Source organism: Sminthopsis crassicaudata, chromosome 2, assembly GCF_048593235.1.
Source record: "Sminthopsis crassicaudata isolate SCR6 chromosome 2, ASM4859323v1, whole genome shotgun sequence".
Lineage (NCBI taxonomy): Eukaryota > Metazoa > Chordata > Mammalia > Dasyuromorphia > Dasyuridae > Sminthopsis > Sminthopsis crassicaudata.
The window spans coordinates 327,843,832-327,866,620 of record NC_133618.1 but is presented as its reverse complement, the minus strand read 5'-3'; the positions used below and the strand labels follow the sequence as shown (position 1 = coordinate 327,866,620).

General features: G+C 33.5%; 1 protein-coding gene across 4 annotated transcripts in view; it reads right to left on the bottom strand.

The window, feature by feature from the left end:
* Positions 1-1,149: 1,149 nt before the first annotated feature.
* The window catches only part of SYT16 (synaptotagmin 16), a 331,817-nt gene continuing 310,177 nt past the window's right edge, over positions 1,150-22,789 (bottom strand). For all 4 annotated transcript variants that reach the window (XM_074290314.1, XM_074290313.1, XM_074290311.1 and 1 more), the window contains 3 exons: positions 16,599-17,042; positions 13,042-13,231; positions 1,150-2,393 (listed from right to left, as the gene is read on the bottom strand). In XM_074290314.1, the coding sequence (XP_074146415.1) occupies positions 2,080-2,393; positions 13,042-13,231; positions 16,599-17,042 (948 nt within the window). In that variant the 3' untranslated portion in view covers positions 1,150-2,079. The remainder of the gene's footprint in view (positions 2,394-13,041; positions 13,232-16,598; positions 17,043-22,789) is intronic.

Below are 22,789 nucleotides of genomic sequence, written 5' to 3'. Positions count from 1 at the left end.
AATAAGCAAATAGTGAAGGAAGAAGTATTTATCAAACAGCATTGAATAATTTAGTGATGAAATACAAAATAGCCAAAAGCTAGAACTATATATCCAATTAAGGTAGCTATTTTTACAGATATAAATTTTAAATTGAATGCCACAGTTTTGTAAAGATATTAAGAGAAGCATAGCATCACTGCCTTTTTCCCTCCAAAGAGCATGACATGAAGACTGAAGAATTATTAAAAATGAAATAAAGTCTTTGTGTTACCACTTAACCAACTGCTTTCTACTTTCAGTACTTATTTGACTTTCACTTCTCAATTCCACTTTCAGTCAGTTATCAAATCCTAATACCGCAAACAAAATAATAAGTCCACTCAACACTTAATGGATATAATATTGGCAAAGCACTTTGAAGTCTTCTAAGGAAAGCTAATATAAAAACACAGAGCAGCTTTATTGCTTTACATGCTTTCAATAACTGGGCAACAATATAAGTCAAATAGAATGAAACTGGAGATCAAATAAAATGACCAGAGAAAATGGATATTTTTTGTCCTTTTTGCTTTCATTTAAAAACAAGTTCAGTCATTTTAAATCATATTTGACCCCTCATGATCCCATTTTGGGTTTTCTTAGTAGAGTTACTAGAGTGGCTTGCCATTTCTTTCTTCATTTAATTTTTCAGGTAAGGAAACTGAGACAAGTAGGATTAAGGGACTTGTCCATATTTACACAGCTAATGAGTATCTGAGGCCACATTTGAACTCACGAAGAAGACTCTTCCTGACTCCAGGCCCAGAATTGTATACACAGTACCACCTGGCTGCCCAGTGCCTAAAAAGGCAAACTGTCAAATGTCAAACCACTTCTTTACCAACTATACAGTGTTCTATATGGCAGATATTAACAGTATGAACTCACAGTAGAGTTGCCTGGTACCTGACCTGGGCATTATCAGAAGAGCCATGACACAGTAATAATTTAGTGTTCTCTTCTTTCTTTCATTTCAGTTTCAGGGAAGATATATTATGCAAAAGAATGAATGGTATGAAGTCAACAAGCCTGGGTCCTTCCCTCAGCTCTGCTATTTACTATCTGTGTGACCTTGAATGCCTCTTGTCTTTAGTTTCACATCTGTGGTCGATAAAATACTGGATCACATGTTTTCTAAAGATTTCTTTTAATCTATAATTCTATGTGAAATTATAAAGGATTTTCTTTTCATTTTCATTATCTCAAGACTTCACCAGGTATCACCTTGGACACAGGAAAAAAGTCAACAATGAAATATAAACTCAAATGAAAAGCTGGAATAATTACAATTTAGGTATTTTCAACCTCTTTTTTTTCATTTTGTCAATTTACAGTCATAGGAATCAAAATGTTAGATATAAAAGGAACATAAACATGCACAAACAAAATATTTAAAATAGGCTTTAACCAACATTTATGCTAAAACCTGATGAAACAATCTACAATCCATGATGCATGCCTATCACATAATGTAAGTCTTTATGATCAGTAAAGATTCTTAATGCAAATCAGCTGAATAATAATAATAATCATTGACACTTTGAATATTTGAAGAAATGTTTCAGAAACTGCACAGGCTACCTGAAAATATAACTCATTCAAGGGTTGGCAAATATATATTTTCACAAAGTAATTAAATCAAAAGAGTAAGTGTTTGTTAAGCTCCTACTATGTGTAAGCTGTTTTAGAGCTGGAAATATATCATAAAAGAGAGCTTACGTTGCAAAATCAACATAGACAAAGTGTACAGAATAATGTCAATTGGTTCAGATTTAATCTTGAAGTATATCAGATCAAGATAATTCAGAATAGCAGTGATACCATTATTGTTTAAACAGGTTTTTCTATCTTCTTGACTTTCTCACTTCTATTAATTAATTGGTCTGGTAAGAAACCCAACATAAAAACCTTAAAAGATAAAAGTTCAATGCCTCCATTTATAAAATCTAAAGGGGGACAAGTTGTCTTAGAAAAAGCCTGATAAATTATATGTCAAATAGGTATCTACCAACGAGCAGTGATATAGAAGATTAGACAGATGATCTTGGGTTCAAGTAATCAAGATTCTAGTAAGGTATGCCACCTGCAGATCTGCTGTCCCTTGGCTTCCTTCATTTCTTGCCAGTGGTTTTGTTCTTCCTCCCCACTGCTGTTCTGACCCAATGAAATCCATCCAATCATTTCTTTGCGCTTCATAGTACGTCTATTATAAATTGAGATCATCAATATGACATCTGAAAGCTGAAAGAGGGCTACTTGGAAAACAAATGTTTCCTTATAAATGGGATTTGGCTGCCCTCTTCTAATGGATGTCTTACAACGGGACATCTCTTGGCCCACAGAGTTGAGAAGAAAGAGCTTCCCATAAGTATCTGTGAAAGAAAAAGAATAGGGGGGATAAAGAAAAGAAAAAAATATTAATACCTGTTGCTCATTTGTTGTCTCACTATCTATCAGCTCATTCAAATTTTCAGTAGTCCCTCCTTCCTTTAAAAAATAGCTTCATATCTCATAGATACAAATGAATTCTCAAGTTAAATGAATGGATTATTAGAGAAAATTTTCTTGCTCTTGATGAGTGTTCTGTACAGAGATATATAACTTTTTGAAGAATACATTCAAGGGAAAGCATAGAAAAGGATTTCTATAGTCTTAAAACTTCTGTACACATTGACACCAAGGTCAATAATTATGTATATTTTGCTTTACAGGCATTTTTCTTTTTTATATCTAAAATAGGTAGCTAGGCTTCATCATAATGGAATGCTGGACCTGAAGTCAAGCAGACTTGGAATTCAAATACACACTCAGATATTTATTAGCTATGTGACCCAGGAAAAAAAAAATCAGTGAAACTTTGCCTCCATTTCTGCAGCTGTAAAATGGGCATAATAATAGCATCTGCCTCCCAGAGTTATTTTGAGGATCAAATGAGAAAATACTTGAAAAGTATTTAGCATAGCATCTGGCACATAATAGGTAAGCACTTAGTGTTTGCTTGCTTGTTTACTTGCTTCCTTTCTGAAATATAAATATAGAAAAATAAAAATAAATAATAAAAAAGTTTTTAATTACTAATGACAATAACCTAATGTAGACATATTCAATATTACAAATGCTTGACATGGAGTTGTCTCCCTATGATCAAAACATAATATATGTAGCCATGTCTTACTTGAGGACCTGGAGAAGGGTAACAATTATGATAATTCATTATCTTTATGCATTTGTTTCTTGTATCCCCTAGGATATATAGTCTTTGCTGAGGCCTCCAGACTGGATTCTATCATCATGAAGAAGTATAGTTATAATATAGCACTCTAATTCATTTCCCACAGCAGCAATTATCAGTATGGCATTGGTCAAGGCATTAACCACTTTGATTTCATTTTTCAAATCTATAAAATGGAGATAAAAATACTAACTTGATTTACCTTGTTTTCTAGCATGTATGTAACAATGACAAGCATTCTTTATAAAGTTGGCCCCAAAGAGAAAAGGGGAATAAAGGATCCAAATGATGCCAAAATAGTATACTATTTTTGCACCTTTTCCAGAAGAGAACATTATAAAGGATATGTCCTCTTGGACAATTTATCATATCTTTGTTCAGCTTGCTTAAATGTGATGTATCAAATTTCTACTAACTACTGGAGTATTTTGCAATGTTTCTCACTAGCCTAATGTGTGAGCTGTACTTTAAAGAATCTGTGTCAGGGTGTTTTCCCAATTCGATCATTCTATAAATCCCATTCAATGTAGGTTGCAAGTTGATTCCTGTTTATTGCTCACTCTCCTACAGAACCACAATTCTAACTTTTAAAAGTGTAAACCCAGATTTCTGCAATTTTCTGTTCCCTCAAAGTGCCTCTAAGAAAGGAAATTACAACCTGCAGCTTTCTCTATGTTGATCTTTTTTTTTTCCCTATTCCCATTTGATGTGTTATTTTATGCACTTATCTGCTGAGAAACACAAGGTGTGAAATTACACATCAGGTGTGAAAACACTTCTCTGTCTCAAAAGCAGGGCTCTCCACTCTTCACACTGTTCCACAAAAAAAAAGCTGTCAAGAAACTGACAATTGGGAGGCAAACTGTGAGGTTCCACAGCTGCCCAGTCACATAATTCTTACAAGAAAAGTTTGATCCAGGGTCCAAAACTACTTGAGCAATTTTCTTGCCAGCATAACCTTACAGTCTGAGATTGACCCTTCAAACAAAGTTCTGCCCATTAGACAAAGAGAGCACTTTCAGGATTTATCCTATCCCCATGATTGTTCTCTGATTATAGAAAAGGGCAGTTCAATACAATAACAGCATTTGTTCAAGGTGATTAGTAAGGTGTCACAAAGTACAAGAGGAAAGATAATAATTTACTAAACAATGCAGACACATTAGTACAGAAAGGAAAAGATAGATAAAATTTTTCCAGTAGGGCTGATGCTAAAATGAACATTTTGTCAGCAGCAACATGCCTCATGCTAAAATACCAGAAGACAAGCCTGCCTGTAGAACATTTGGACAGCTTGTGGGCCTGGCTTTGGACAGCTGGTAATTGATTTTAGAACAGTAAATTTGCTGAGTTTTAGTAAACTCCCATTCAATTCAAGTCAATAAATATGTATTAAGCACCTACCAACTAAGACACTGTGCTAGACATTGGCAATATCCTAATATTCTAATGAATTTGTGATCTCATCCACATGTGTACCAGAGCTATATCTAAGCAGAACATAGGACTTTGTCCCAAGCATTGGCATCTAGGGAAGTGTCACTTTTATCCTGAAGTCCTACCCCTATATGAGATTTGGAGGACAATGAATAGACTAGAATAGGATCTGGGAAAGGAGATTGGGGAAGGAGGATTAATGAATAGCCTCCTTCTTCTCTGACACTATAGTACCCACTATAGACCTATTTCTCTTGAGCCTATGTGCCTTTCCCAGCTTTCAAAATCTATTTCCCCTATTACCTCTCACCATATTATTATCCCTTTTCTGCTTAGCATGTTGCCTCCTCAGTCTTTGTCTTCTGAAATTCCTCTTTATCTTAAATCTTTTCATTCTATCTTCTGGTGATCACAAAAACCTAGATTTATGCTGAAGAAACCTAGTTTCCTAGCACCCTCTTTAAGATTGGTTGCTTCTCTCATAAAATAGGATACACTGCAAAGAGCAGGAGATGCCATATTCCTTGATTTTCACTGCTACTTTCAGTACCTACCCTGCCAAGCCTATGATCATTATTCTCCCCTTTAAAGTTTTCTCTCTTCTAATTTTTTTTAATATCTGTGGATCTTGAGATCATTCTCCTTCTTCCTCAGTAAGCATCTATCACTTACCTCAGTCCTCTTCTCCAACAAAACCCTTGAGCCCTTGATTACCCTGGGGGCCCAGTCCATCAACTTCCATGACCTCAGTCTCTATTCTACTTCAACAACACATAGAAGTAGCCCATGCTTTATTATTCTTCCACTCCCATCCCCACTCAAATGAATTTGCAAGAATTCTACAGTTATCCCTTCCATACCTCAAGAAAAATTCCGGAAACTCAGAAATGCATAAAATAAATGTATATCATTGTATAATAGCATATATTTTGTCTTTTAATACCATAATAATTCAGACTTATTGAGTATGAAGGAAGGGACAAAAAATTTTACAAAGATTTTTCATCTTACAGGTGTGCTATACTCCTAATCCCCACAACGTGGAAGGGATTAGTATAGTTAACAGTTCTGATAAACATTTCCTTAGCTCATTCAGATTGCAAAACATCTATGTTTGACCATGTATTGCAACTTACTACCTCCCGCTATAAATCTCCCATATTGGAATCACTCAACATTCTGGGGATTTTATTTTCTTTCTCTTAACATGTTCTAATTACACAGGTGCTAATATCAGCCATTCTCCACCCCCCAAAAAAGTCTCTAAGGACCCAACCTTTTTTGTTTTCAGTCTCCTTACCTATAAATGGGGAATAATAGTAGTAATCCCTTTACAGGGCTACTGTGAGGATCAAATGAGATAATTTGTGTAAAAAGCTTGTAAATCTTAAAATCAAATGAGATAACATTGTAAAACTTAGTACCACATAAATGTTAATTATAATAATTAATGAACATAATTATAACTATTATTATTGCACTAATTATTAAATGGAGATTATATATCTATGGAAAGATGATATATTCTATATATAATTTATAAAGAATAACATTATTTTAATATTAATCAAACTCATTAGAAAATGGGATATCTCAAAATCCTAGTTAACTTAATTTTACTATATATTAATTATCAATTTTCTTTTTTGTGGGTGATTTTTTTTATTATAGCTTTTTATTCACAAGATATATGCATGGGTAATTTTTCAGCATTGACAATTGCAAAGCCTTTTGTTCCAATTTTTCCCCTCCTTCACCTACCTCTTCCTCCAGATGACAGGTAAGCCAATACATATTAAATATGTTAAAGTATATGTTAAATATAATATATGTACATATATCCATACAGTTACATACAGTTTGCTGCACAAGAAGAATCGGACTTTGAAATAATGTACAATTAACCTGTGAAGGAAATCAAAAATGCAAGCAGACAAAAACAGAAGCATTGGAAATGCTATGTAGTGGTTCACGCTCATTTTCCAGAGTTCTTTCACTGGGTGTAGCTGGTTCCATTCATTATTGAACAAATGGAACTGATTTGGTTCATCTCATTGTTGAAGAGAGCCACGTCCATCAGAATTGATCATCATATATTATTGTTGTTGAAGTATATAATGATCTCCTGGTGCTGCCCATTTCACTCAGCATCAGTTCATGTAAGTCTCTCCAGGCCTTTCTGAAATCCTCCTGCTGGTCATTTCTTACAGAATAATATTCCTTAACATTTATATACCATAATTTATTCAGCCATTCTCCAATTGATGGGCATCCATTCAGTTTCTAGTTTCTGGCCACTACAAAGAGGGCTGCCACAAACATTTTTGTACATACGGGTCCCTTCCCCTTCTTTAAGATCTCTTTGGGATATAAGCCCAGTAGTAACACTGCTGGATCAAAGGGTATGCACGATTTGATAAGTTTTTGAGCATAGTTCCAAATTGCTCTCCAGAATGGCTGGATTAATTATCAATTTTCAAAGAATTAGAATAGATCATATTAAATTTATAAAATACTAAAGTATCTTCTATTGCCTTTGAGTAGAGGTATTAAAATGAGCCAGTATTGAATTAGAAAACCAAAAAAATAATTTTTAAAAGCATTGTAGTTTAAGTTTAAACCACACTTGAAAAAGAATCACCACTACTATTATAATTAATGATTGCTATTGTTATTAATTGATATCAATAACAGTGACCCAAATTAACACCAGCAACTGCAATGTCCTGCAAAACTGCTGGAAGTAATTGAAAATATAATTGGGAAATCTCTAATAAAATACATAAAATGTAATACAATGTAAGCATTGTTAATTTGTGTTTGAGCCTCAAACTAGCTAGAATCTAAACAGCAGAAAAGCTCATCAATTTAAAAATATTTTTAAAAGCTAGAAGCTTGTTGCATTTTAGAAGCAACCTAGAGCTTGGCTCTTTGTTCTCAGATGCATGTTAAGCATACTTTAGCAATTTCCTAATGAATTTACCCTAGTGAACAGAGAAAGACAAAATTTTAAAGGCATTCTTCATTAAAAAAAAAAAAGCTGTCTGTCATACAAATAAAGGGAGAAATCATTATCAAATTGAGTGTGCCTCTATCAACCTGAGGAAATTACAGACATGAACTCTTATTAGCCTCTAATCAAATATAAAAATCTATTCAACTAATTAATAAGGTGTGGAGAATTCAAAACAATTAGTTGATTAAAGAATCAGCTACTACTGAGGCCCATCAATTTGGGGGTGGCTGAATGTCATGGAATATTATTGTTTCATAAGAAATAACGAGCAGAGTGATTTCAGAAATGCCTGAAAAGATTTAAATTAACTGATTCTGAGTAAAGTGAATGGAACCAAGAGAACATTGTACACAGGAACAAGATTATGTGATGTTCAACTGTGATAGACATGGCTCTTTTTAACAGTAACTTGATTCAAAGCAATTCCACTACACTTGGGATGGAAAGTGTCATCCACATTCAGAGAGAACTTTAGAAATTGAATTTGGATCAAAGTGTATAGTATTTTCACCTTTTTTGGTTTTGTTCTTCAATTGCTTGAGTTTTTTCTTTCCTCTTGTTTTTTTCCCTTTTGATCTGATTTTTCTTGTGCAGTATGACAAATTTGGAAATATGTTTAGAAGAAATGCACATGCTTAACCTATATCAAATTGCTTGCTGCTTGGGGAGGGGCAAAGGGAAAAAGAAGGAGAAAAATTTGGAAAACTTTTTCAAAGGTGAATGTGGAAAACTATCTTTGTATGTATTTGGAAAAATAAATACTATATAAAAAAGAAACAGCAACTTTTTTTTTTGCAAAGGGCCCTAGATCAAATAAAGATTCAAGACATATAAAACAAAACAATAGGAAGCTTCTTCATCTAGCCCAAGACTTCACAAATTAGACAACAAAAACCCAATTTTTGGGGAAATTGATCCTATGGGAAAAGCAGCACACTCAATAAGCTTCCTATTGTTTTGTTTTATATGTCTTGAATCTTTATTTGATCTAGGGCCCTTTGCAAAAGTTTTTCTCCCTATCTCATTTTAGAGACAGTAAGAAAGGGAAAAAAGACTGGATGTTACTGATTGTTGACATAAACCAAAGTTTTTCACTTCTCTGGGCCTCATTCCCCATTTACAAAATGAAAGAGTTAAATTCAATTCTCTCTAAGGCCTTTTCCAAATCTAAAAGAGATTATGTGATTCTAGGCTAGGCCCTTCTGCATTAGCTCTTGATCTTCACTGCTTACACTAGGCAACCTAATTTGCTTTTCTCTTTGTCTTTCCTAAACTGCCATTGTGTGTGTCTAACGAGGTTAATATGCTGTTGCTCTAAGTATTATCATTTGGGATATAATTACCATGTATGGTTAATCATGCACATGCTGAGAAGCTGGGTAAGTTGTTGTTTTTAACTGGAGGGAACATCTTAATGATAGTTTTTGACAAGTTATATTTATGTGAACAATATAATTGCATGGAGTAGAAGCAAGCTTGGATCCGGCATAAGATAACTTGGTCGAAGATTAACCATCAATGTTTTCTGAGAATGCCAACATCCTTAGCCCTGAAGTGCTATGTTCATTTAACAAGGGAGCAACTCAAATTCAAGGGGGTATACTGAATCACTAGAACCACATCACAATTGAGAGTCTAGATTAGAAATTTATAGCTGCCTAACTTGTCAGGGAACTTACTATTCTCCCATGAAGCCCTGCTCAGGCAACTACTAAACTGACACATTTTTTGGTCACTCTTTTTTTTCCATCAAAGGGGTATATAAAAATGTTTAAATTTATATCAATGGCCTAACCATGGAAACTTCATCAGTGGTACTTCTCTTTTTTCTGAATAGAACATATTTTATTAACCTAAGAGAATGAAGAATGGATGTTTAAATTTTTGAATAATCAACAAAATTCTCTTCTTTCTTTTTTTGTATTTTCAATTTATGTATTTTAAAGCACAAAGACTTTTAATTTTTTTATTTTTATTTATTTCCCTGTCCCAACTACTTGTACTACCAGTGGAAAACAAAGAATAGCAAAATTTAATAAAAATATGTATAGATGATTTCTATTGGTGGTATTAACCATCAGTCCCTTATCTGGAGATTGGTAGCATGTGCCATCAAAATTTCTCTGGAATTATGCCAATAAGAACTACAAAGTCTTTCAATTATATTTACAATACTGTTGTTCCTATGTAGACTATTGTTTTGTTTACCTCACTTTGCATCAGGTCATATGGGTTTTCCCATATATTTCTGAAATTATCTTTTTCATTACTACAGCAAAATACTATTTCATTTACATTCATATGCCACTGTTTACTCAGCTGTTCCCCAATTGATGCACACCTACTCAGTTTCCAATCATTTGTCACACAAGAAGAAGAGTTGCTATGAAAATTTTGTATATATGGGTCCTTTTCCTCTTTCTTGGATTTCTATGGGGTTAAGCCCTATTTTAGTGATATTGTGTGTCAAGGTTCAATGGCCTTTTGACCATAATTCCAAATTGCTTTCCAGAATGGTTAGACTACATCACAGCTCCACCAACAATGCATTAGTGTGTCTGTTTTCCCATATCTCCTCCATCTTTTGTTACTTTTCTTTTTTTGTCATCCTAGCCAGTTTCACATTTATGAGATAGTACCTCAGAGTTGTTTTAATTTGCATTTCTCTAATTATTAGGGATTTAGAGCATATTTTCATATGATGATTAATAAGTTTGATGTATTTTTCTGAAAACTGCCTCTTTAGATCCTTTTAAAGAGGCAGTTAGGTGGTACACCTGTTAAAGTGTCAAGTCTAAGGTTAAGAAGAGCTGAGTTCAAATCTAGCCTATCATATGTACCAGCTATGTGACCCTGGGGAAGTTACTTAACCCTATTTGCCTCAGTTTACTCATCTGTAAAATAACCTGGAGAAGAAAATGACAAACCATTCCAGAATCTTTGTAAGAAAATCCCAAATAGGTCACAAAGATTTGGACACTTAAGAAATGACTGAACAACATATCCTTTGATAATCATTTGGGAAATGGTTCTTATTCTTTTAAATTTGACTCAGTTCCCTATATATTTTACAAATGAGATCTCCATCAGACAAATTTACTATAAAGATTTTTTTCCCCAATTTTTTCTCATTTTAGCAGCATTGGTTTTGTTAAAAATCAATGTTTCAGTTATGTTAAAACTAAAGAGTTCATTGCAAAAACTTTTTTTTAAATTTTTACATAATCTAAATTATCCATTTTATCTCCTGAACACCTCTCTATCCCTTGTTTGGTCATGAAGTTTTTTTCTTGTCTATAGAACTGTTAGGTAATTTCTTTCTTGCTCCTTCAGTACTATCCTTGAAGACTGGGTCTCTTCATTGTCATGAATATAAAGCTTAGAGATTAGGCAAAATACAAAACCACCTTCTTTCCCCTTTCCCTCAGCAAAAAGCAGCAGTAGACAGAGAACCACTTCTGAAATCAAAGGAGTTAGATTTAAACCCTGTTTATCACTTATGAGCTGAATGACTTGGAGAAGTCTTTTAATGGTTCATATATGAGGCAAAATGAAGGAGGGAAGGTCTATGGAAAAGACTGGTAGCAGCTTTGCACAGAATTATATAAGTTTGGTCATCAGATGTCCAAATGTCACTTCAAAATCAAAACTATCTCTAGTAAATAAATACTATTGCACAATTAAGAAGCAAAAAATGTAGCAATGATGTATATCCAAAGTAACTATGTTGCCTTCTTTGGATACCAGTATGGTTAAATGTATGTTCAGTGCTATCTGAGAGCTTCATGAGCATTATTGTAATTCAGCTCTCAGAAGTTTTCTCTTGCTATATACTTTGAAGGCTATAATTTTAAACTCCCACCTAAAAACCAATAGGCTTAATAAAGATAGACTAAAATAAACCCCATCACATAAAAATGTGGTCTTCTGCAGAGTTGAATAGTAACAAGTCATAGGCCCAAATCTGAATGTAGATTTTGGTCAGGTGGTATTATTCCTTGCATATTCAGATGATAAAATGGGTTACTTATGTCCATTTCCTTTCATTACTCATTTCATAAGCAATGACTTCCCACTTCTTGGCTGGCCAATCTCCAGGCCATGGATCAAAAAATATGTTGAGATAATAGAAATTTTAAGTATGGTATAGTTGACTTCTGATCAATACTCAACACAGGAAGGTAATTAAAGAAAGGAGCAAATACAAAAGCATGTGTAAAGATAGGTTTGAACACTAGTTTCTTTTGTGAAGTATGGAGTTCTGTGATGGAAACTGAAAGAAATCTGATATGATACAATGGATAAAGTATCAGGAAGTATCAGGAAGACCATAGTTCAAATTCAGCCCCAATCACTCATCTATCAGCTGGGCAAGACACTTAATCTCTATTTGCCTCAATTTCTTCAAACGTAAAATGGAGACATACCACTCAAAACTGTTATAAGATTCAAATGAGATGATAATTGTAAAATGCTTATTATAATACCATTTAAATATTAGCAGTTATCAAATATGGGTGAGAGTTTTTTTTTATTGAATTGGAAGGGGAGTTTGGATATTTTCCTACTTGAAGGTTGGCTATATCTTTTTAAATAAGAGTTTTCCAACATGAGCCAGTCCAAGTAAGGACTAGCAGTCAAATAAGAATTAAGCTACTTTTAATAAAGTAAAACTAACACAATTAAAATAGTATTAAATGCTAGAATAAGCCACCAAGAAGGTTTCAAAAAAACTGAGTAGAAAAGACCACTATGTATAAGGGATTGAATAGAATCATAGGACTTGGAAGGCATATTTCAACTTCCTAACTTGACAATGAGAAAACTGAGTTAGAGAAAGGATAAAAAATTTATTTCAGGTGACATAGAAGAGTAAGTAATAGACTAAAACTCAGTTATCCTAATTCCCAGCTTTTTATTTAGGGGGACAGGTTCAACTATATCACACTGATTATTTAGTGGTACCTTTTCTAGTAATGAGGGAATTTTTAAATGGTAGATTTTCAAGAATGCTTCCAATCCAGGATCCAAATAGTACCTGAATTATTTGGCCTTATTCATACATTTCAACTATATTGCTGAATATGGTGCCATTTTTTATTCTTAAAAATATTTTTATATATAAATATTAAAATAGGATTCAGCATATTGGGTATTAGGGAATCTTTCGATTTTGAAAGAGTTTCCACTTAGTTAAATAGGGAAACATTGAAAAACTAATCTAAATTTCATTAAAATATTTTTAGTATAAAAATTATAGAAATAAGACAGAGGCAGGTGTGGTTTCAACTAGTCTCTGTAAGTACTTTTGCTGGCAGAACAGAATTTCACTTACCAGGAGGTCTGTTAATAGCAAGGTTTCGGAAATGGCTGCCTTTGATAATTTCTACAGATAATCGTCCCGTTGTAGCATTATATGACAATCCCACCAAGAGCTCTGGCACCCCTCCATGAGACAAAGACTGTGTGGATGAAGCACTATCACTGTGAGAAACTGCAGACAGGCTGAGCTGAGACTCTCCACTCTGGCAGGAAAGAACAACAAAGAAACCATTGGGACACTTCACACTACTCCTTTTTCTATCCAGCTTACATTATGTTGGGTGAAATTGTGACATGATTTCAATGGCTGCCAAAGACTTCAAATTGTGCACCCTATGTGAATAATAATGGGGCAGGAGGACAGAACCAAGGCTAATGTCTCTGCATCATTAGCCAGACACATTTGTTTAAAGATCTGTCTCTGTTCAATATTTTCTCTCTGAAAACAAAAGGCCATGGATGTTATTACCCATGTAAATCAAAATCTTGAATATATACACACAGATAATAATACATTTAATATAAACCAAAATTCCCCTTAGAGTAATTTCTACTTGAATGTTTCAACAGGATTTATCTACTCTAGCACTGCTTCTGTTCCCTATTGTTTCTTAATGAATATAGCAATGCATGAAGTCATGATTTTGGAATATATTACAGCATATGAAACATGGAATTTCTCTTTTTTTAACTTTTTTGAAGGTTGTAAGTTCTACTGGATATCTCTTCTTCCTGTTTCCCCCAAAAATAAATGAAAATGAAATTCTACAATTATCTGAAAAAGATTCTCACCCATTTAAAGATAAATCAATGTGAGGTTATATACATTGTTGTATCTTTGGATATAGAAAAATGAGGGGTAATCTGATCTTCTATTTAATTCACATGGAGAACTACCAGTGTGGAAACTTTCTTCACTGAGTCAGTTAGGCAACTCTTTGTATATACAGGCTTAGGAAGCAGCCACATGACACAATGGATAATATGCTGGGCCCAGAATCAGGAAGACCTGACTTTAAACCCCACTCCAGACACTAGCTATGAGACCCAGATTGTTGTGAAGATCAAATGAGATAATATTTGTAAAGTGTTTACCTAGTGCAGTGCCTAACACATACTCTATATAAATGTTTATTCCCTCTTGCATAGGACATGCCTAGTTAGTAAGTGATTGAGATCAAAATTTAAGTCAAGTCCTGACTCAAGGCCAGTGTTCTATCCCCTGAGCCATCTAGCTGCTTCAAAGTATAGTGTAGCTATCATAGATCTATTATTTTACAGATGAGGAAACTAAGAATCATAGAGGGAAACTTACTTGTCTAAGTTCTCCTAGTCACTAGATTTAGAGTCAAAAGACCTTGACTCAAAGCCTTATTACCTGTGTGAACTTAGAAAAAATCATTCACCTATACTTGGCTCAGTTTGCTCAAAAGAATTGAATTAGATTATAGTCAAGGCCCAATCCAGTTCTAAAATGCTATGATGCTATAAAAATTTAAGCTATTATATGTCATTGTAAAAAATGGAGAAAATAACCTCAATATCCAACAATAGGGAATGGCTAAAACAAATTGTGGAGTAGTGTAATACAGTGAATAGAGATGGTGATCAAATGGTGATGAGTTGAAGTCTGACACATATCATGTATCTGTGGGTAATTTTCTTTTCTTTTCTTTTTTGTTTTTAAACTTCTCAATGCCCCAATAAACTCTTTAAGACTAAAAGTTATAAAGCAGGGGTCAATATTCATTGGTAAAAGAAAATGTCTATGGTGGAAGTTCCCAATATTAATTAAAGCACCAATCTGATCCCTTCCTCCATCATATTAATAGAATACAAGATACAGTTTAAAATGCCATATAGGGATAAAGCAAAGAAATTTTAAAAGATCTTTATGAAATAGAAAAATAAAGCATTAGAACTAAAAGAATGGAAAAATACTGATATACTAAACTGTGGGAAGGAAAAGTGAGGTTGAATAAATAGAGAATCCGGATGATGAATTGGAGTGCGTAAAATACTGTTATGATTTATTAAGTGCTAAAATTAATTCATTCAAATGTATAATTTTAATTTATTCAATCAATAAGTATTTACTACCTACTGTGTATATTAAAGAGTCTGTAAATTCAGAAGAAAAAAAATACTCCTGCTCTTTCTTATATACTCCCTGATCTCTCTAAATCTGTTTTCCTCATATATAAAATGATGGAATTTGTAGGAACAGATCTATAATGTTCCTTCCAGTGCTGATTAATAATTAATAAAATACCAATTTCTCCAAAAGGAGAAAGTACAAGTCTTCTATCTGTGGTTTTTGTTCTTCATTATTTTCCATATAGCTTATACCAGACTTAAGAAAGGTGAAAAAAGATACATATCATATTTCTACTCCTATTAGTAGGGTCATATTTCCTAGATTTTTCTTCCATATCTGTCCCCAAATAGACACTAGATTTGGGATTCTATTGTATTTCAACTGATTTAAACTCTATCTTTATATTTCTTGACTCATGAATCTAACATTCTCTATATTTTAGACCTTCTCCTCCCTACTTCTGCCCTTTCCCTGGGTGATGTAATAATAACTTTGTTACTATCACAAAATGAATTATTATAGTAATAGGCTGCACTGTACAATATGATGTAAAACATTTCCAGTATTTCTCTACTTTAATGCCTACCCATTTTTCACACTTAAAAGTTGGATATTAAGATGCAAATTACTCAATTCCTGAAGGTACAGAAATTTAATGAAATGCATTCCTCCCTCCTTTTCAGCAACAGAAATTACAATAATTATGAGCAATTAACAATATATTTCTATTGTCCCATTAAGAGAACTAAGAATATGGTCTTTAAGGTCTTAGCTCTATTCTTTGTTCTGAGAACTCATGGAAAGAGGAAAAATGATAATGATTAAATAGCTATTTTCAAATAGCCAACATAAAAAAATGGAGGATCTCATACATAGATGCAAATATCCATTGCAGGAGTTAACTTTTCAATTTGAAAGTCCAAGCGGCTCTGTTTTGAAAACCTGTCATAGGAAGAAAAGAATATCAGGAGGACACACAAACACTTTATTTAAAGGAATAAGGCCCACAGCAAGAGGATGTGCATCATCACCTGGAGTACCAGACTGCTAGCTTGATGACCTTGCCTCAAGTGTACATGTTGCATTCAAGTTTTTGAAAGTCTTGTCTTTGAATTTTTTCCCCACTGAAAAATTAAATTATCAGTGAATCTCAAGGCCATATTGTTCTCCTTATATTCTGATGTCTTCCTTTTCAATCCTACTCTATTCCAGTCACTGTTTTTACTTCCTAAAATGAAGAAAAAACTAAAAAATCTATCAAGTTAATATGAAGGTAAAAATAAAGATCCCCTATATCATAAGCATAATTAATAGTTTATAAAATGATTCCATGCAAAGCCCCAACAGAAAGTTAGATAGAAGGGTTCCTTGAATTATGATGTGTCTGCCTAATCATGTTAAATCAATAGCTAGCAATCCTTATCTCTTTAGCAAAATAGTTTGAATTGGTTAACACCACCATAGATACTTACACTCATATTACTTCTTGGCTCCAAAACCAAAGTCACTTTCATTTTCTCTTTTTGGCACAACTGGCTAAGGTGAAACAAATTTTCTCCCATCATCTTTTCTCGATTCATCTTGAGTAGAGCATATAGACGGAACCGGACTGCATAGCCCCCCAAATCTTCAGGCTCCACTCTACTAAAGAATACTTTCTCTTTGAAGATTGGGGTGGGCCCTCTTTGAACACTTGTTTTCCTCCTCTGCTTCTTTCTGGGAAGCAGGACCATGTGGACTTGCCATGCATCAGCACCACTCCGATCTTTATCTGGAATGTCCTGGGCTTTTATAATGGTCACTGAAAGCTTTTGGCTGAAAAGATTATATTCAAAGATGACATCTAAGTTCCCACACTTTGAGATAGGTTCACGGGCACTGGGAGGGTAATGAGGAGCATTGAGTCCATCAGGCTCCTGTTACAAGATATGAATGGGAACAAGTAAATAATTTTTCATTAGTCAATGAAGTCCTTACAAAGTTCATAGCTATCCCATACAATTGAGACTGACCTATTTGCTTAAGTATTAACATAGAATTAAATCAGATATGATTCTCCATAAGTCACAGACTCCATCATGATTTTCTGAAGACATATCCAAAGTATGAGAAATTGAACCTGAGTTTGAACTGATCTAATCAAGCCAAATGTCTCCATTTCTTCTGAGGACTTTAATCTTGCTGAAGACTCATAGCAGAAAAAAATATAAAGAGAGGTAGGCATCCACATATCTACATTAACAATGCATTTTGTTATTTATATCATAATCATTTCTTGATGTCTACCCCACCATTATAAACATGATCAACAAAATAACTGTGTTAACACTACAGAATGAGGTACATTTTCTCTCTATACTGATGAAGTAAGCCAATGTTAGCTTAGTGTCTGATAATAGCTTTCTCCCAGGCACTAAAACTTAGCATTGATTCTGCTCACTAATAAAGCCATCAAAAAGGTATCAAATTTCATATTTACAAATTAAGCCCAAAAAATGAAAGTCTACATATATATTAATGTACTAACAAAGATTTTGTTTGTTTAGATTCTCCTTCACACCATGAATTACAGACATTTCCTTCTTCCTTGATGTAGCACAAATTCTTCTCCACATTTTATAAGTTATTTTAATTTTAGGTCTGAAAATATATTACTATAAAAGTTGAGGTTTCTTGCAGAATGAGAGGAAAGCTTTCCATATCCTTTCTCTCTTAGCATATCAACACATAAGAGTTTCTATTCAGGGACATTTATCTGAGTAAGTTTCAAGTGATAAAACTGGTTGCTATAGAGATTGGTTTGAATAAAAATGACATGCATATGTATATGCATAAAAAAAACACTGGAGAAAAGTCTTTAGAAGATAAGTTGAGCCTTCCCACTGGGAAACTGTCACAATTCTCTGTTCAAATACCAAGTTTTTCTATTCTTGATTACATTGCTTGACTAATTAAAAGCCATGTATAAAACAGACATTTTATCTTGTCCAAAAGATGTGCTCTGTGCTCTGTCCAACAGAGCTCTAATGTGAGTTTCAGGAAGAACTGGGCTCAACTACTGCTTTAGAAACAAGTAAGTCAAGGAATCAATAAACCTTTATTAAGACTTTTTATGTGCCATACACTTTGCTAGATCCCTGGGATTGAAAGAAAAAATAAAGTAAACCTTTTCCTTAAAAAAAAAAGTAATGTTCTATTAGGAAAGATGATCTGCTCATTCATTAACAGATACCAAGTAAATTTTTTAAGAGGGAAAGCATTAGTATTTTGATTGATCAAAACAGGTTCCCTATAGAAAGTGGTTCTTGAATAAAATTAAGGAATCTAAAAATCAGAGACAAAGAGGAAATACATTATCAGGCTTCAGAGACAGTATAAAGATAGGAAGATGAGATGGATTCTTTTGCAGGGAATAGAAAGGATGCCATATATATTATATATAATATAAAGATGGAGGTAAAAAGACTGGAAGAATAGGAAAGGTTCAAGTTATGATAAACTTTAAAAGTTAAAAGGAGAATTTTATATTTGATCCTAGAGTTAACAGAGAGCCACTGGAATTCATTGGAGAACAATGATGGTGCACATATTAGACACATATTATTAACTAATGACTTTATGAGGCATCAAGAAACAATAACTAAGTCAAGAGAATGAAAAATGGAAGAAAATAGAAAACATCTGATTGGAAAAACTATTGACCTAGAAAATTGATCCAGGAGAGATAATTTAAGAATTGTTGATCTAAAAGCCTTGATCAAAGAAAGGGCCTAGGCATCATCTTTCAAACAATTAATGAAAATTGTCCTGATATTCTAGAAGTAGGGGATTAAAATAGAAATTTAAAGAATTTGCCAATCACCATCTGAAAGACATCCCAAAAAGAAAACTCCCAGAAATGTTACAGCCAAAGAGCAAAACTGCTATGTCAAGGAGAAAATATTGCAAACATCCAAAATAAAATTCAAATATCATAGAGCTGTAACAGTTAGGATTAACACAAGATTTAGCAGTTTCTATATTAAAGAACAGGAGGGCTTGGAATATTAAATTCTGAAGTCAAAATAGCTAAGATTACAGTTAAGAACAATTGAGTACAATCCTTCAAGGGAGAGGCAGGGGCAGGAATGGATATCCAATGAAATAGAGAACTTTCAAGCCCTCCTGATAAAAAAGATCAGAACTGAATAGAAAATATATATGCCTTTCAAATATAAAACTCAATAAAAGCATAAAAAGATAAACAGAAAAGAAAAATCAGGAAGGATTCAATAAGATCAAATGGTTTATATTCATATATGGGGAAATTATATTTGTAACTCTTAAACACCTTCTCATTATTAGGAAAATTAGAAGGAGTATGCATAGAGAGCATGGATGTGAGTTGAATATGATAGGATGTATATATTTTTTAAAAACAACCAAAGGATGAGAAAGAGGAAAGCACTAGAAGAAGGGGAAAGAAAGAGAGAGGCAAAATGGAATAGAACTTTTACACTCTATGGGAAGATGGTGGATGTAGGAGAGAGCACATTCACCTTACTTTCATCAGAATTGGCCCAAAGAGAAAATAATATGCACCTTCAGTTGAGTATAGACATCTATCTTATCATACAGGAAAGTAGGAGGGGAAGGGGATAAAGGAAGGATATATTGAGGGAGATAAAAGTCAGAAGCAAACCATATTTTAGAATGGGCAGAGTGAAAAAAGAGAAAGACTAGGATAAAAGAAGAGGAAGTAGGATGGAGGGAATGTGTAGTAATCATAACTGTAAAAATAAATATATCACAAGTTTATCTGATAAAGATGGCATTAATCAAATAGAATTTATAGAAAAAAGCCATTCCTCAATTGACAAGTGATCAAAGGCAGTTTTTAGAGAAAGTAATAAAAGCTATCCATATTCATATTTAAAAATGTTCTAAAGCACTATTGATCAGAGAAATGCAAACTAAAACAATTCTGAGCTACAATCCCACATCTACCAATTGCCTAATGTGACAGAAAAGAAAAATGACAAACGTTGGAGGAGGTGTGAGAAAAATGGGATTCTAAAAGACAGATGGAGCAGTTTATACTGATTCAACCATTCTGTAGAGTAATTTAGTCGAAAAGGCTAAATATCATACTTACTCTTTAACCCAGCAATACCACTATTAGGTCTGTATCCCAAAGAAATCAAAGAAAAAGAAAAACATATATATGCAAAAAAAATAGCAGCTATGTTGTGGTCCAAAGAATTGGAAATTGAAGAGCTAACCATAAATTAAGAAATGTTTGAAGAAGTTGTTGTACTTGATTGTGAAGAAAAACTAAAACTATTATTTGTCCTTCATTCTCAGAGAACCATGATATCAGGGAAGTGATGTCATGATATGCAAATGAATTGAATTTAAGTGAGGGAGGGCTGTGTATGATCACCTTCTTCACTTTCCCCTCCAGAGTCATCTGGGGCCAGTGGCAAGATATAAATCAAGACGTCTGGAGATGGCCTTGGATGCAGTGGGAGATCTTGGTCTTTTTAAGCTAAGGTCTTCAACAGGTAAAACTGAAGTTGTAACCATTTAGTGATTATTATTAGGAAGAAATGGAGGCAAAGAATCTTTCTTTTTCTTCTAGCCCAAAAAAATACATTTAAATAAATAAATTTGGGAGAGGAAGACCTTTGGAGTGTCTAGACAAAGCAGAAATTACTGCTATTTACATTCAAAGTGAGTAAATCAAGACCCAAACAATGACCAAATGGGACTTTGTCTAGGACCTATTGGTTGGACAATGAAAATCAGATTCATTTTGGTTTAAGACAAGTTCCTTAAGAAAGAAATCTAGCCAGTAAACCTTCCATGTGAAGAAAGGGAAAAGAGGGAAGGAGAGAATTTGAAACTCAAAAAAATTTTAACATGAAGGTTAAAAAATTATTTTTACATGTAATTGTAAGAAAATAAGATATTAAATTAAAAAGAGGAAATGGAAATTTGACAGACTACCAGTATAATTGGGAATGCTGGGAAGAGACATGAGAAAGAAAAACAGAGAGATACACACACAAGGAGAGAGATGGAGAAACAGACAGAGACAGAGAATTAAGAAACTGAGTGAGCTATCCATTAAGGAGCAAAAGTCAGAAGAAACATTTCCTAAGACAACTGAGGTCAACTTTTATCTTACAAAGAAAAAAAATGAATGGCTTTCTTTAAAAGAAAATTCATTTACTATCACAATGGACCTGAATAGTAGGACTATCTCCAGAGTGATCTCTAGAGGTGACTAAGGATGGTTGTCATCTCTATCATAGTTGCCCAACAATTATTTATTTTGTTTTATTGTTTGATACACTAATAAATTGTATAATCAGCAAATCTCATGTTTATTTAAGGAGATTAGAGGGACTAAAGTTGAGTAATAGATAAACATAACATTATAGAAAAAAGTTATTTCTCTGTATGGACATGTATACATATATTGTATTTAACATATACTTTAACATATTTAACATATATTGGTCTACCTGCCATCTGGGGGAGGGGTGGGGAGAAGGAGGAGAAAAATTGGAACAAAAGGTTTTGCAATTGTCAATGCTGAAAAATTACCCATGCATATAATCTTGTAAATAAAAGGCTATAATAAAAAAAGGAAAAAAGAAAAACTTTATTTCTCTAAATCATTTAATAAATAATATTTAATAAAGAGGTTGAGATCTCAGAGCTAATTAATTAATTAATAGAAAGTTATGGTCATTTTATTTACTTATAAGGAAATATCAGTATATAATTTTACTACTTTCAAAGCTAAGAATAAGAATGAATTGTGGTTGTTGTCCTTCACTTTTGAAGATTAAAATGAAATCACTATGTTAGATTCAAGTTACCGTGTATCTGACTGTGTCTCATCAGACCTGTATGACCTCTATGACCTCAGTCTACTCTGCCACAGGTCAGACACAAATAGTTCCTATGAATATTTGGAATAGCTTCTCTAACTTTGTGCATTTCATGTTTCTTCTGAGTTATTTTGATTCTTTGCTCATAGAGCACAGCACTTTCTCTGAGGAGGGCACATCATGCTGGGTGGTCCTAGGCCAACCATGTCATACAATCAATTCTAAAGTTCTTAAGAGAGACCTTAAGAATATCTTTATATTGCTTTTTCTGACCACATTGAGAACCTTTGTCCCATGTGAGTTCTTCATAAAATAGTCTTTTTGACAAGCATACATTTGGCATTCAAAACGTGGCTTTCTGCAGTAGAGTTAGACTGCTTGGCAGTTTAGTTTGAGAAAGGACCTCAATGTCTGTTATCCTGCCAAGTGATATTCAGATTTTTCCTAAGACAATTCAAATGGAAGTGATTCAGTTTCCTGGCATGGCACTGGTATACTGTCCAGATTTCACAAGCATACAATGAGGTCAGCACAATGACTCTGTAGACCTTTAGTATAGTTAGTCTAATACCTCTCCTTTCCCATACTTTCCTTCAGTGCCTCCCAAACACTGAGGTAACTCTGACAATGCTATCAATTACATTATCAATATGGATATCCCTAGTAAGTATACTAGTAAGTAAGCGAACTTATCCACAACATTCAAAACTTCACTATTTACTGTAACTATTCCACATTATAAGAATAAATAAAGAAAATGAGGCACTAGCAAGTAAAAGGGC